The 15,675-nt window shown below is 50.4% G+C and overlaps 1 protein-coding gene and 1 long non-coding RNA gene across 2 annotated transcripts; one reads left to right on the forward strand and one right to left on the reverse strand.

Annotated features, from left to right (window-relative positions):
• Positions 1-818: 818 nt before the first annotated feature.
• On the forward strand, positions 819-12,370 carry LOC141949783 (uncharacterized). The gene is made up of 3 exons (XR_012630854.1): positions 819-940; positions 11,345-11,507; positions 12,181-12,370. It is a non-coding gene; the product is annotated as an uncharacterized LOC141949783 (long non-coding RNA).
• A 367-nt stretch (positions 12,371-12,737) lies between these two features.
• DUSP1 (dual specificity phosphatase 1) lies at positions 12,738-15,447 on the reverse strand. Its single transcript, XM_074883780.1, has 4 exons — positions 14,963-15,447; positions 14,663-14,811; positions 14,293-14,512; positions 12,738-13,779 (listed from the first exon to the last, which is right to left on the reverse strand). Exons 1-4 carry the CDS (start codon positions 15,330-15,332, stop codon positions 13,409-13,411), a joined length of 1,110 nt encoding a protein of 369 aa, XP_074739881.1. The 5' UTR covers positions 15,333-15,447; the 3' UTR covers positions 12,738-13,408.
• Between the last annotated feature and the right edge of the window lie 228 nt (positions 15,448-15,675).

Consider the following 15,675-nt stretch of genomic DNA (forward strand, 5'->3'; position numbering starts at 1 on the left):
TATCTACGGCAGAAATATCCATATACAGAGATCAACCTCATCACCACCAGTGCTGCGCTGAGCTGGCAGGACTGAGCCTGGCCCCAGAAGGCAGATGGGGCAGGGACGAGCACACACTCCCCTCTCTGTAACTTTCCTACAGCTGCTGAAGTACTGCTGGCCAAAAAATCATTTGTGTTCTTGTAACACAAATGAAAGAAATGCTGCAAAAAAGGAGTATGTTTGCAAGCAGAAAAGTAAGCAAAATGCAGTAAGCAATGGAGCTTTTAAGTAATTAATTTCTGTTCTAAAAGTAGTCTCTGGACAATAGTTAGACCTTAATCAGCAAATAAGGAGCAGAAAGAGGGGTGAAGGGCACAAGGACATGGATGCTTTTACTTGTGGGAAACCTGAGTTCAAGCACCAGCCTGTGCATCCCTCCCGCCCGCTTTCCAGGAGTCCTCAAGGAAGCCACAGGGCTCCCCCCTGCCCAGCAGACGCAGTGATGCTCTGCGCGCACTGGAAAAGTACAGCCGCTGCGAGAAGTCTCTGGATGAAGGCTTTGGGGCAGGGAGGGGGGGTTTGCTTCCACTCTGGCGTGTGAAAAGAAATACGCATCTGGAAAGGTGCCATGGAAATGGGTTTCAATAATAGCCACTGGAGACGGGCTCATGTGCTGGGGGGGCCTGTGGCGGGGAGGGGGCCATGGTGGCCCCACGCAGCTATGGGAGGAATGTCCCCTCAGGAACTCGCTGTTCCTTCCTGCGGCACCAACGTCACTGTGCAATGCAGGAGCCAGGCAGGAAGGCTCGCACAGTCCCTCCGCTACCAGCCGCCTCCGGCACGGCCCCGTGTGCTCAGCCCTGCACAAACAACCTCTCTCTCAGGGGGGCCAGGGAAAGAAGAGGGAAACGAACAGATGGACCTATGCGACTGGCTGCTCCCCATGGCTGATGATGAGGTAAAGTGGGATGGAGGGATGCGTGCTTCCTGGTGGCACAGGGAAAAGCCAGTGGTCTCACAAAGCCCTCTCTCACATGAGACCCCCTGAGGGCCATGCAGGGGGTTCCCAGCACAGCCAACACCTCCAAGGGAGGGCATGGCTGTTGGTGAGCAGTTGGTCCACCTTCATGTGAGAGGAGAAATCCAGCTCACCTGGCTGATTCCTCTCCCACCCTCTGCATCCTCAGAGAGGGGCTGGGTGGCCACTGGTCCAGCATGGCCACCTCCACTACGTGCTCAGCAAAGTGTGCCAAAACCTGTGCCAAAGCGTGTGCAGTTCAGGGGTCACCACACACCCCATGCACACACATCACCCATGTGCAGGGACAACTCAGCAAGGAGTGTGCCAGCAACATGCTCCTGTGTGGGCAGTGACACTGGCATGGACACCGCACGAGAGGAGCTTGCTGCTCATCTGGAGAGCTGACCATGCAGCACCCACACACCCCTTGCTCCCCACACAGGCTCTGCACCCCCCGTTGCACAAGCCGCTCCCACAGAGCAGTTGGCACACCCACTGGGCCATCACTTTTTATAGCCAGTGAGCTCCAGCACCTCATCTGAACTTTGCAGCACAAGGGAACAGCAGTTCACACAGCTCAGGAAGAGGATAAACATATCACAGCAGCCACCGGGCAACGGGGCAAACAGTGAGATGCATCTGCAAACATGGCCCAGCGCCTTCAGCCATGACAGGTGGCCACTCAGCCGCCCACCACGCTCCCACAAGCGGCCTCCTTCTTGAAAAGCCATTTCTCATTCCTTTAGCTGTCTTTAGGGGAAGAGAAGGGTGGGAAAATGGAGATCTCTGGCCAGATCCAGGACTGGTGATTTGGTGGACAGCCAGGTTGTAAGGGGAACAGCCTGGAGCAACTGGTCCCACTTCTGACGTGGTGATATCTTATACCCACTTATGTCATGGTGGGAAGGGCAAAACAAGGGAGAATCAGCCCCTCTCATCTTGGGGTTAAACGGTCTTTCAGAAGGGAAACTGGCTTGTGCAGTGGAAGGGGAAAATGGAGCAACAAGCCAGCCAAAGCTGCAACAGTGGGCAAGAGGCTTGGGCAAGCACTGTGGCAAATTTCAGGCTCTCCAGCACAAACAGTCAATAGGATCCTTAAATCATCAACTTAAGGCATACGGCTCTGCAGCTTCACCTGCACTCAACTGCATCTTCCCTCTGTGTTTCTGTGCCTCCCACTTGCATAAGGAACAAACAAGGTCTCAAAGGCTGAAAGTGCTGTGGGACCACGTGCAGCACCTGCCCATGGAAGAGAAGTGCAAGAGAGAAATCCAGCTGTAGCAGTGCACAGCTCAGCGTGGACCAGTTTGTTGAGAAATAGTCCTTAGAAACTCCCTGAAGGGTCCCATCATGACCTGAGTGCCCAGCTCTAAGTGAGAACACAAGTTCCCCATCTCTCACCTTGTTATGACCCTTTCTGTCCTGATTTAGGTAAGCTACAATTCCTCCCTAGAATTTGAAGAATCAGTTTTTTCCCTTCTGTACAATGGGGATGACATTTCTTTAAAACATGGGCAAATAGCCTGACTTTTTCCTGTCAGTGTCCCCTCTCCAGCCTGCTCTGAACAGGGTGGAGGGAGCTCCATCCATCACACTTGATCACTCAGTGACTTCCCAGCTATCTTCTTGCTCTCAGCCCCATCCTTTCTGCTTCATTTTCCTTGTCTTTATTACAAATATATTTGATTCTTTCCTGCTTCATTTTCTTCCCCCTCAAATTTTTTGTCCTCTCTCCCATCATGGAGCTCTGCCTGATAATCTCCAGGTTTAGCTCACCCTCAGCATCCATTTCCTTCTTCACGTTGTGGAGCCTCTCTGGCATCCAGGAACCATTTCCCCCATTGTAGATTGGGTCTCTCCTGTATCAGCTCTACTTTCTTCCTCACCAAATGGTTTGATGGCCTTCAGTATCTGCCTTTTCACCATCTTGCTTTACAAACCATCCTTGTTCACCCATGAAGTCTCCCTTTCTGCTGCCAGCCTCCATATCTCTCCACCCAGGACCTTACCTCACTCTACAACAGAAAACCACCACAAATATGAAGCAACTTTGCTTCCTCTTCAGTTTGCCTTTGCTTCTTCTCCCATAACTCCCTCTGTTTCCTCTCTTTCCTCAAACACAGAAGCCGCTGACTCCTTTGCCTCCCCCACTTCCCCAGTGACCTCACATGTCCCTCCACCTCCTTTGTCCCCATCCACATCCCCACCTTACTCATCCCCATTCTGGTTCTTACCCCCCTCAAAGCAAACACATTTTCCTTCTCTCTCAACCTAAAAACCACCATCCTTGATTCCACTCATCACTCTACACCCGTTGCGATCTCTATCCAGGGTTTTCCTGCTCCAGATCCACCCCAGACTCTTTCCCATCCTGCTTCCACCCTTGTGCTCAGCTGGACCCACTCTTGCCAAGGCCACTTCCAAACCAAGCTCAGGAGCCACATCCCCAAGCTGGCCAGGCCTTTAGCACAGCCACCTGCACCCTCCCTGCAAGCCCATCATCCCAGCTCCCCTGGGGAGAGAGAACAACTTCTCTAAGCACAAAAGTCTGGCAAAACACACTTCAACATTAAGGCAATGGTGAGATCTTATGACCGTTGCACCCTAAAAATGTTCAACGTACTCCACCAGAAAAAGCCTGATGGATGTGTGCTCTCACCAGTGAGCTGCTTCTGTCTGTCACCAGCTGTGAACAGTCTCATTAAATCTGATAATATCAAGGCAAAACATCACAGTCTTCATTCTAGAGAAAAGTAAACTGAGGTAGAAAAACAGAAGGTGGCTTGGTGAAAGTAACATACAACCATTTTGAGACTCCATGATTCCCGGCACTGTTGCCTGATCTTTCCACTAAAACACTACCCAAAAATTCTACAAAAATTACATCTCCATCATTTGAAATCACTTGTCAGGACAGTGTCCTTCTAAAGTATAGGCTTTTTTTCAACCAGAAGTTTGGCTTACATTATACAGAACTTCAACTGCATAATCAAAATAGTCTGTTCTGGCCTTAGAAATTGGTTTGTATGTTTACATCTGTTACCCTTGGTAACAAGAAGAAGTTGATGAGAAACATCACCTCAAGTCCAGTCTGCTGGATCTGATTGCCTCTACCTGCAAACAGACCTAGCTCTCATTCTCAATGTTATTATGCACTCCTTTCTTTTGTGTTTTGGTAGTAGGCAGAAGTATTTTGTGTCTTATTCCTTTTTTTTTTTTTTTTTCTTTTAATTCAGAGATAGTATTAAGTCAGCCCTGATTGGAAATCAGAAAGTGGAAAATTTTCATCCAGCCTCAAAAAAGCATAAATATTCCTCCAAAAGAACATCTCAAAGGAAAAGCTGTCAGTCTTGTGCTGGGCTTTGGAAATATTAAATATTTCCGCTTTGAATTTATGATTGAGGAAAAGCTCTTCCTGGTTCACAGGTGAGTCGAGGTAGTGAACAGTAGGTTTCAGAAAACAGAGCTTTGATTAGCACAATTAGTGTCACAGTCATGGCATTTTTTTGTACCACTTGCAGTTGACGAGTGGGTCCTTAGAAGGTAGCTGAAAAACTAAGAATGGCAAATTCTTCTTAAGCTTTAAATAAAACTTTTTTACATCCTTTTCTGTCTTCTCAGAAGCCTTTGTCATCACCAGTCCACCTGTGTGTGAGAAGATGAAACACTTCATACCTACATCTGAAACTGGAAGTCTGAATCTTGCACTGGCTAAACCCACAGTCCGTGTCCCTGCACATCACTTTCTACCTGTAAAATAGGTTCCTACAGCCTGACAGTGCATGGGCAATGGTTTGGTCTATCTGCTCCAGCACCTGGAGGCAGGAGCAGAGCTTTCCTTTTGCTGCCCCATGAATGTGACACCCTCACTGTAATGGAGCCTGCAGCACTATTCAGGGCCTCTTGGTATCACTACAAGGCATGTAGTAAACAAACAGCTCCTTTTGATCAATTCTTTTTAGTAATTTCTTTGAGCCCTGGTGAACAAATGGCATTCTGCTGCCCTTGAAATCTAGCTGATCTGGAGGGAGAGGCGGTTCCAAAATTGGTGAAAGCAACCAGCAAGTTTATAGCTCTGGATTTAGCATCCCTCTTCATCCCTTTCAGCCTTGTTAAATGTTTTGGAATCTCAAACTCCCCCAGCAGCCTATTTCAAACAAATGCAAAGCCCTCCAGTGTCCTCAATAAACCCCAGCTGTAAACCAAACCCAGGCCTTTTTGATTCCTGATCCATGAGCAAACCATTGGCAATGAGGGCTCAACAGCAGCAGCAAGCAGAGTTCTCCCTCTGGGTGAGACCTTCACAGCCACCAGCTATCTCCACTTTTTTTTGCCTCTCTTCCAGTCGTGCCCAGCTGTTTCTTTCTCTCACAGCCTCTGAACCCAAACCCATGTGTTTCATACAAACAAACAAAAAAAATCTCTGCATCCCCCACCCAGGAAGATCATTTTGCACCAGAAATAGAGCACACTATACTTGGGATGCAGCCCAGGCGGCTTAAAAATAGCTCAGCGCGTAGCTCATGGTGCCACGCACGGCTCTGCCAGCTGCCTGGACAGACGGACGGGGTGCCAGTGGGCAGGCCCTCCCTGCACAAGGCCATAAATGACCATGGTGCTCTCCAGAAAACCAATTGGTGCCTGACAGGGAGAGCAGGGTGGGCAGCATCGTGCCATGCCCCGACACAGCGCTGCCTGCCTGCCTCCCTTCTGCCCTCCCCAGGCCCCCTCTCCCCACACCACCCCGGCAGCCTTGCAGTCCACATTCCTGCCGCTCATGGAAGACATTAACACCAGATAAAAGTATGACGAGTCCAAAAGTAGCACCCTGACGTCAGCCATCCCCAGAGTCTGGAAGGGAAGCTGTAAACAGAGGAACAAAAGGCAGTTATAAATGATCATCTTCATTGGCACCCATGGACAAGCGCTTAAAGAGTAAAGAGGAAGGTGCTGAAATTTGGGAGTTGCTCAGTGCTAAGATGTCTGCTGGCTCCAGGAGGGAGGAAACTGTCCTAAGGGAGTAGGAAGAGGAAAAGACAAAGATTGAAAGGATTTTTTTTCTCCTTGCAAATGGCTTTTTTCCTTGCTGTTCCTCCCTTCTGTCAGTAGGAAAGGGTGGGAACTATTGCTCGATACCGTGCAATCCGCTGTTCAGCTGGCTTCTCGCACAGATCCCAGGGCAGCCAGAAATCCTTCGGCTCAAAGCATCCCGGTGATGCAACAACAGTTCCAGCCAAGCTACACCAGCCGACAGGGTTTCAACATTTGACTGGCTTTGACCATCTCAGATGCTGCAGTTTGCATTAGTGCATCTTGAAAAGCCCTGAGCAGTTGGATTCCTCATACTCAGCTGCCAACAAGCCTGAAGATGTTTCCAGAGGTCATCTCCTCCCCTGAGATGCCAGGTGTGATCCACCTAGACCTGGGAATGGGAGAAGCAGCCATCACACAGAGGTGGTTATAGGATCCCACCAGGTTGCACAAGAGCTAGACTGGCACCCGGACCTTCATCCAGGAGCTTTGATCTCCCAGCAAAGCCCAGCGAGGCAGGGGAAATGCCATGTGTGCCCAGACACAGACCGAGTTCACAACTGATGCTATCACAGCTGACACGTGTAGGACTGCTGACTTTTTTTTAACAACAAAGACCAAGAAAACATCCTGTAATGTAACATTTAAACCAGCACTTACGCGATTAAAAAAGAAAGACCCACCAGACATGGTTACGTAGTTTATGCCACTTGTTTATATCAATGGTGTCTCCATTGCCTAGCTAATGGGAACAAGCACTGGGCACTTTAAACCACTGAAAAACAGCAAAGTTCACACCTTTCTGTTGTGTATTTTATATGGTAGAACAATTGTGCATGCATACAGGATTGAAAACAAACACATAGATATAATTTTTAAAATACTCATCATGCAAAAGCTCCTGAAATATGTATCTGCAATCACCAAGATTTCACCGCAGAAGACAAGAAAGGAAAGAAGTTACTAGTTGGTCTGCAAGTATCACAGGGTATCAGCAAAGACTATTAATGAACATCTGCAGTTTATATCCTCCATAAATTAGAAAAACCTGCCATCAAAAATACATAGTGCTATGACCCAGTTTCCAACTAACAAAACCTTAACAAGATTTGAAAGAACAAGATAGTGTGAGGAAACAATTTTACCATAGATGGTATTTTGACAAGAATTTAGGGAAGACACTGAAGAGAAACCACCAGTATGTAAAAGACCTGAAAAAGCCATTTTTAGACATCTCCACCACAATTGCTGGGGAACAAAAAAAATCCAACCTTTCAAATAAAATTAAATTATCTCAGAAATTAGAAGCCTAAAAATCACACTGCAGTTTATTACTTTAGGCCAGGTGGGACCTACATTTGGCTCTGAGACAAAGACTGTAATTCAAAAAAAAAATACTGTGTAGTGAGAACCTGTTAATTTGTAACCAACTGGTTACCGAGCTAGAAGGCAACTACGTCATATGAGAGTCCTCTGGGAGACTATTTTTAAACATGGCCTATAGTTTGGGAACCAAAAGGTATTGAAATGAGACGGATTGGTGTCATACATAACACTTTTATGAGAAATGAAGCATTTTCTGTGGCACTCATGATAGCCCCAACATGGCCTATACAATATGGATTTTGGAATGAATTGGCTGACGAAATTACTGTTCCCACAGCCCTGACTCACTCATCCTGAACAGCAAACAAGACCTAGGTAAGATGTAACGGGGTTACTAATGTCCACTGTTACTAGCTGTGCTTCATCCCCCTTCCTGTACACTGAGTATGTTCACGAGCGGCTTTTCTTTTGGCTCTCTGAACACCTTCAACCCTCCCGACTCTGAGCCAGCAGCACATCACTGCTGAGCGCCCACCCAGAGGACACATCCACCCCCCACCAGCCCCGGCGCTGGAAGGTGAGCTGGAAGCTGCCCACGGGCTGTGCCGGGTGTCTCATCTCGCCCACTCCCCTGCCTGCCAGCGCGCCAAGGCGGGGAAGCCCAGACCGAGTCATTTCTGTGTCTAGCAGGAAACGCATGCAAATACAAGAGCTTGAGAGCACCGCTTAGGAAAACCCCCAGCTCAGCAGCCTCCCAGGGACCTCAGCCCCTCAGTTGTGCCACGGGTGCTGGCAAGGCTCAGCACTAAGGGCACGCACAGCCTGGCACTGCAGGAGGGGTGCACAGCCACACACAGCAGCTGGAAAACACTGGAAATGGAAACCCCCAGGGGGAGGGAAAAACCAAACAAACCCACACCTGGAGAACAGGCTGTCCCACACCCTGTAAGGACAAAGAACAAACCTGCCTTTTCCCCTGGTTTTGGCCACCAGTCTTACAATGATGGAGCCAACTTGCTCTGTGCCAGACTAACAGTGTCAGGCCCACGTAGGACCTTGGCACTGCTCTCCAGACAGGCACAGGTTTGTACAACTGCACTTCCAAAACGGGAAATAGCTCTCAAAACCAGGAATCCTTTACCCACCTCAGCATCAGAGCAATTCAGCTGTTTTCTCTCAGGTACCTGGGTTCATGCCTTGGAGGGTGCCCTCAGAGTTCCATGGCCACAGCCTGAGCCAGACCCCGAGCTGGGTCCCCAGCTGGACAGGCTGAAGTCCTCACAGCAATGTCAATTAAAGCAGCAGAGCATCAACAGGTCCTGCTTTTCCTCAAGCTCTCAGGTCTCTTCCTTCAGGCCTGCTTTCCCTCTTTTAATATCTTGGTCCCACTTTTATTCCCTTGATGGGTGCTAACAGGACCCACTTGGCCAGGCACCTTGGCTGTGCCTCTTGGCTGGGCTGCCAGTCCCCCATCAGCTGTGGCCACTAGCTCTGCATTGTAGTAAACAGCATGTACTGGGAAGGCCACACACAGCACAAACCTCAGGGCTAAATTGTTCTTTCATCATGAGTGGGTTTGAGCCTGAGTTTTAGCTGTTTTCCCAACCTCCCTACAGCCTTGGATGGGAGCAGATTTGAGGAAGCCAAAGCCCCGGGTGGCGTCTTATTGGCTACACTGGGTGTAGGTGTCTGTCATGGACATCATTGCTGGACAAGGGAAAGGGTAAGAAAGAGGTTTAGATGAGGTTTGAGGTGTAGTGACTTTTAACCACAGTGGACAGTCGCACACCACGACCTTTTCTGCCTCCCTATCGCACTGCGACTCGCCTGTGGAGCTGGGGAGTGGGCTCTCCGGGGCTGCACTTAAACACCATTTCCAAATGACTCTCAGTGCCCTTTCTGCTGCCCTGGAGCCAGAGAGAGGAAAAAACCCAGGTGGTAACCAGGCAAACTAGATCTGCCTGTGTACGATTTGGATGTAATGTTCTTTTTTCAACATAATGGTATAACACATCCTTGTGGCCCTGCTAGTCTGATACCGGGGGTGACTAATGCAGGATAGTCCCCAAGCTTGAGTACACCCAGCGCCTTTCGAAGCGCTCATTACAAAAGAAAGGCAAAAGCTTTGAGACAAGGGGATTACCTGACACGCATCTAATCTGGAGCTCTGTGTCTGTTTGTCATGTGATAACCGGGTATACTGTACCCCATGGGTATCGCATCTTGCTGGGGATATTACGCGTGGCTCGTGCTGTGTCCCCGTGTGGGCTGGCCACGTACACCCCTCGGCTGTGGGGACCCATCCGTGGGTGCTGTATGAAGCCTCACGTGCTGCGTTGGGTTACACCCTGCCATGACTTCCATTTTCGCTATACGCTTTGGGGTGTTGGTGGTCCATGCTCTGGGATCTTGAGGGCCCAAAGGGCTTGTCTGCATCTCCCCATCCCTGCTCTGCACAGCACACAATGGCCATTGTTTGCCTTCGGGGTGGGTGAGCAGCCTCTGGCTTGGGAGGAACAAAGCCCGGAGCCAGTTCCTGCCAACACAAAACATGCCTTTTTGTCACTTCGTGACAAATTGGTTTGTCAGCAGCAGGAAGTGATGTTACTGCCATCCTCACCAAGGGGAAACTCCTCGTGGTTTCCATGGGGATCTATGCAACTGTAGAACTACAGGTTTATATAAGCTGAAAACCCTATGCATACCCGCTGTGTGCCAGGTTTCTAAGGGTCTTCAATCAGGTACAAGGGGCAGGGTCTCGGCCAAGCCCCGCAGGGGGACACCCGGCTCGCGTGGAAGCCGGAGGAAACGGAGTTCAAAGCTGTAAGCCAGGGTGAACTGTGTGCCCAGATATCCCAAACAAACAAAACAGTAAAGCAGGGAGAATAAATGAGGGGCGAGAAGGGAAAATGCCTCCCTAACACTTTTACAGCAGGCAAAGTTCAGCTCAGCTGTGTCATCAAGGTGTCCTCCAGCTCTGCCATGCATGGGCTCTGCCACCGCCCATCTCAGCCTCTCGTGTCTCCTTGTCTGCCTCATACCTCCTCCTCTGCCCCCACCTTGCCAGCTACGCCAGTCCTTCCTTCCCTGCTCCCAGCAACCCTCCCAGCTGAGCCCATCTGTCTCCCCAAAACTGTGGCACTGAGGTGAAGTTTGCAGGTCTCACTCTGATCTCTCTTTACTTTTCGCTGTTGTTCTTGCGCCCTCATCCTCCTCTTGTTTGGACTGGGAGCAGCCTGGGATCTGGGTGCGATCCTGTCCACAGAGAGTTTGCAGGAGTCTGTGGGCTCTGGGCACTGTGGGACTCTGATTATGGGAGACAGCAGAAGGATCACAACAAAGACTTGGAAAAGCACATCGTGTGTCCACAGAGCTGGAAGTGCATGTCGGTGCCTCGCTGGGACCGAAGCCCTGCGGTCGCTGGCTGGCTTTTCTGCCATGGGCTTTGTGCTGAAGCAGCTCTCTTTTGCACCCCTCTGTCAGGTGCCTGCTTAGGTTATAAAAGCTGATCGGCTGCCAGGTAATGAGTTTTATTGTTCCAAGAAACACATAAACAAGCTCTCCCGGCTGACGGGGAGCGGATTTCTGTTTGAATTGCGATTAACAGGCAGGATTTTTTTTTATCAGTTGCATGGCCGAGGCTGCCAAGGTTGTATTTTTCCACTGAACAAGCTCTGCTTTGCTTTGAAGGTGAAAGTTTGTTCCACTGTTTACTGCAGGTGTAAAGAGGCTCATGCATTCAGGAACAGCCTCGCACGCTTGACAGGTAGGTGCCATCCCACGGAGCAGCACAACCTGCCAAGGGACTTTCCATGGACAAAGGGGTTTTGCAGGATTTGCAGCACAGGACAGACTTTGGGGAAGAATATTCACTTTGAGGTTCATGCATGCTTTAGGAAAGTAAGGGTTTCTAACTTTGCTTCTTAGTGCCCAGGGACCTCTCCTCCTTTTAGCTGCTCCATTTTTTTTATCCCTTGGTGTCAGGTTGAAGCTTGGCGATGGCCGACGTGTAGTGCTGACGACAGAGCTGCGTTGGAAGGGTAGCTCACATGGAAGAATTTCAGACACAGCAGTGCATCATCCCATCCTTCAAGGGCACCTTCTCCCAGGAGAAGAGTCCTGGATTTTAGCACCATTAATATTCCAGGTAACTTGCAGGATTTCAGCAGAAGTTTGTGGTGCTTTGCTTGTCTCCAGTTATGTGACAAAAGCACAGCTGCTTTATGCTTAAAAAGCCCCTGAAACACCTTGATTTTACACAGAGAGTCATGACCTGCTCTATCTGCCCAAGCAAAACCATTTTTGATTTGACTCTGAGTATGAGAGATGAAAGGACTGGTGGCTCCCTTCTGGAGTGGACATAGGACACCTGATGCCCTAGTGCTTCCCTCAGCATCCATCTCCCTGTTGCCAGAATTACTACCCTGCTAAGGAAAGCAAGCTTCCAGCTGTGTCTCTTCCACATCAGCTTCCCCTGGTAAGGGTATGTCACAGCAACCCTGCTCCCCTATACCATCCTACCCCCCACACCCCGTGGAGATGCACAGTTCGGTCACACCACACAGCACTAACCCTGCACCATTTGCTGCCCATCACCCTCACCCCACAGCTCCTGCCCATGAGCTGCCAGGAGTGCCGGTCCCTTAGAGCTTCCCTGCTTGGCTTTTGATATGCTACATAACTCTTCATTGCCTCAACTGAAACACCAGATAAAAGTCACTCTAGTGAGAATCTGCAGGAGGAGAGAATTTATTTGGGTCTGGGTAAGAAAGTGACTTGTTGGTTACCTGATCTCATGTTATGTCCCCATTTGTTTACAGAGACAGCCCAGCAAGCCAAATACTTCACTCCAGGCATCAGAGGCAGCTTGAGTTGCAAAAAGGAATCAAGGAGGTGGGCCAGAAAAAGAAAACACCTTGGCACAAACTCACAAGCACTGGGGATCTGTTATCAACAGGCTAATTTTTAGACTTAACCTTTGAAGCATTAAAAGTAAACAAGCAATAATGAAACTTCTTTCTCCTTCCTAGGAAAAGAACTATTTTAAAATCACTGTAACCTTGTGCCCAAGTCTCAGCTGGTTCAAACTGTTACAGCTGTGTCCACCACTGCAGCCAAATCCACCTTACAGCTGAGAAGCCAGCCTTGGCTCTCTGCCACTGCATATAATTATATGGGACAAAGAAGAGCTCAGGTTAAGAAGCAGCAGTAATTTCTAGTCAATTATGTTGTTTAAACCCATTTTTCCATCTAGTTCAGTGAAGACTTGAGAGCAGATTTGGAAATTCAGATTTTTCTTACAGCTCTTCACCTGGGAGCTTCCACATGAGTTTTGGGACTGTAAAAATGGAAGATCTTAAAGAATGCATCATCCAGCTCAATAGAAATATCATAATTTATTCTGTTTGTATAAAAAAGTTGTAATCATGTAACAAAACTATGTCTTCATAAGAAGAAATATATTATTTCACATCATAAATAAATCAGCAAACATACAACCCTTGGCAACTCAAAAAAGCACTCGCCTGGTGCTTTCACGTCAGTGCTTGGGAAACAAGAAGAGCTGACATACACACACAGGATTACAGTACCAAAAAATACTGAGGTATTTGGTTTCTCTAGAAATGAAACTTTAGGTTTGTAAAGGCAAAAAAACCCAATGCACTAATGTAAAAATAAATAAATAGGACTGTCATATAAAAGGGGACAGCATCAGTGTTGCTCAGTGTCCAGGAATGGGAATACTGGTGAGCATGCTACTAAACATGGAGCAGGCTTAGGACAGACAGAAGACAAGGAGGAACAGCTCAGGAAGAGACAGTGTCCATTGATCTCTGTGTAGACATCCAGATACTGGCTTTAAAAGTCAGCAGAAGAATCAGTAACACCTAGTTCTCTGGCATCAGGTGAGCTCCTCTCCGTTTACGACACTGTTCTGGGATGCATGGATGGTTCCCACAAAACACAAGTGGCTGATGACACTGTCCCTGTAGTTATTGCACTTCTGAGACAGTAAGTCTGAGTTCTGACCATATTTTCACCTGTTTTTCAGCAGCTCGGGGAAGTGGTGATGGGGCTCTGAAGATAGCTTAAAGCACTGGACGAGGTGTGAACAGGGATGGAGACTGGAAAGTTAAAGACAGTGGTGGTCGAGGCTCCTCTGTCCAATACTGACATAGCGGGGCTCCCAGCTTCCGCTGAGCAGTTGGGGGCAAGGACCTGCGACTCAAACTGAAGCAGCTGCCCCATGAAGCTGAAGTTTGGGGAAATGATGCTTCTTCTCTGCTTCACAAACTCAAAGGCTTCATCCAGTTTGACTCTGTTGGTCCTCATGAGATAAGCAAGGCAGATGGTTGCTGACCGGGAAATGCCAGCCTGGCAGTGCACAAATACCCTTCCTCCATCATTTTTAACTGAGTCTGAAAGAATTAAAATACACAGTTAGCAAACAAGTCCCACTGCTTCCAGAGGTGGGAAAGCACAGGCTGCTGTTTTACATTTCTTTCATCCATCCCTTCCTTAGCCTAATAGATGCACCCAGTGCTTTTGAGACAAAGAGAGCCTTTGTCCCGAGGGAACCAGCAGTCAAGCTATTTTCATTCTGGGCTCCAATTCCAATTATACTAATAGCTCCTTCAGGTCACTTCAGCAGTCTTGCAAGATTACTTTAATACTGATCTGCTTAAGTTCACTAGCTCTTTTCTGTAAGACCGATGCCTCTTGATTCAAGATTTCAAACAGCTTTGTGAAGCTAAGATTAGTCCTCCGAGTAGAATAAAATTAATGGAAGTGTTCTCTGATTATATCTCCCCAATTGAATGAAACTCCCCAAACGCAAATGTAGGTTTTACTGGGGGAAGACAATACCTAAAAATCACTTCTCATGGTACATTACCCCTAAAAAGAACAGACTGTAAAGAGAGCTCATTTACCTATGAAATCAATCGCCTCGTTAAACCAGGAGCTGATATCTGCCTTGTGGTTGTCCTCCACAGGGATACTTTTATACTGGTAGTGCCCTTCGAAGTGGTTGGGGCAGTTTGCCGAGACGTTGATTAATGCCGTGATCCCCAAAGCGTCCAGCATGTCTTTTCGGGAGGCATGGTAAGCGCTGCCCAAGTAGAGGAACGGCAGGATTTCCACGGGCCCGCCCTAGAACAGAAAGGACGGGCAACCGGTTAACTTCGCCCGGCAGTTCTCGGCCAGCCTCCCCTCCTTTTGTCGCACGAAAGCCGCAGGCTGCCTGCTCGCCCCCAGGCCTCGCACGGAGCCGCCGGAGCTGCCCTCCCCGTCCCCGCTCACCTGGTCGTAGAGGGGGGTGCCGCAGGAGCTGCACCCCGAGTCGGCGCTGCCGGGCGCGCTGCTGGCGCTGAGGGGCAGGCTGAGGCTGGTGGGGGCGGCCGGCTTGGTGCAGAGCTCGGAGCAGGCGGACGAGAAAGCTTCGTAACCTCCTGCGGGGACAGAGCGGGGAGAGAGGCGCCGGGTGAGCGCTGCGCGGCCGGGAGAGGCGGGGGAGAGCGGCACTGCCGCGCCGGCTGCGCTCCCCGGCCGCGTGTCCCGTCCCCCCCCGTCCCCGGCGGGGGTGGTCCCGGGGCCACTCACCCTTGAGGAAGCAGATGCGGGCGCCGCGGGCCTCCCTGCAGAGGGTGCCGAGGGCCAGCAGCAGCGTGCTGTCGCGCTTGGGCAGCTCCAGGTCGGCGCTGCGCTCGTCCAGCAGCACCACGGTGTGCAGCAGCCCCTGGCGCAGGCGGGCGCGCAGCTCCTCGTTGGGGACGACGTGCTCCAGCGCCAGGGCGCCCTTGGCGCGGCGGCGGACGATGGTGCTGAGGCGCACGTTGCAGGAGCCGCGGATGTGCGCGGCGTTGAAGGAGAAGAAGGAGCGGCAGTCGAGGACGAGGCACTGCGCGGCGCGCTCCTGCAGCAGCCCCCGCAGCGCCTCGCACTCCAGCGCGCACACCCGCAGGTTCACCATGGCGGCTGCGGCCGAGGGGAGGAGGAGTAACAGTAGTGAGGAGGAAGGCGCGGCCGGTGCCGGAGGTGCCGGTGTCCCGCGGAAGCGCAGCACCGCACGACCCAGTCCGGCCCCGCACGCCCGCGCCCGCCTTATATAGGGCCGCGCCGCCGGGCCGGCGTTTTCTCAATGGGGCCGCGTCACGTGGGCGCGCGCGAAGACGTCACCTGGCGGTGCGCCAGCACGGGCGCGCCCAGCCCCGCCGGCGTGACGTCATGTGTCGCGGGGCCGCCCGAGCGCGCCGGCGCGCCCGGGTAGAGACAGGGCAGGCAGCTCCGCGTGGGTACCCCCCCCCCCAAATCTG

This window comes from Strix uralensis, chromosome 14, assembly GCF_047716275.1.
Source record: "Strix uralensis isolate ZFMK-TIS-50842 chromosome 14, bStrUra1, whole genome shotgun sequence".
In the NCBI taxonomy this organism is placed as follows: Eukaryota; Metazoa; Chordata; class Aves; order Strigiformes; family Strigidae; genus Strix; species Strix uralensis.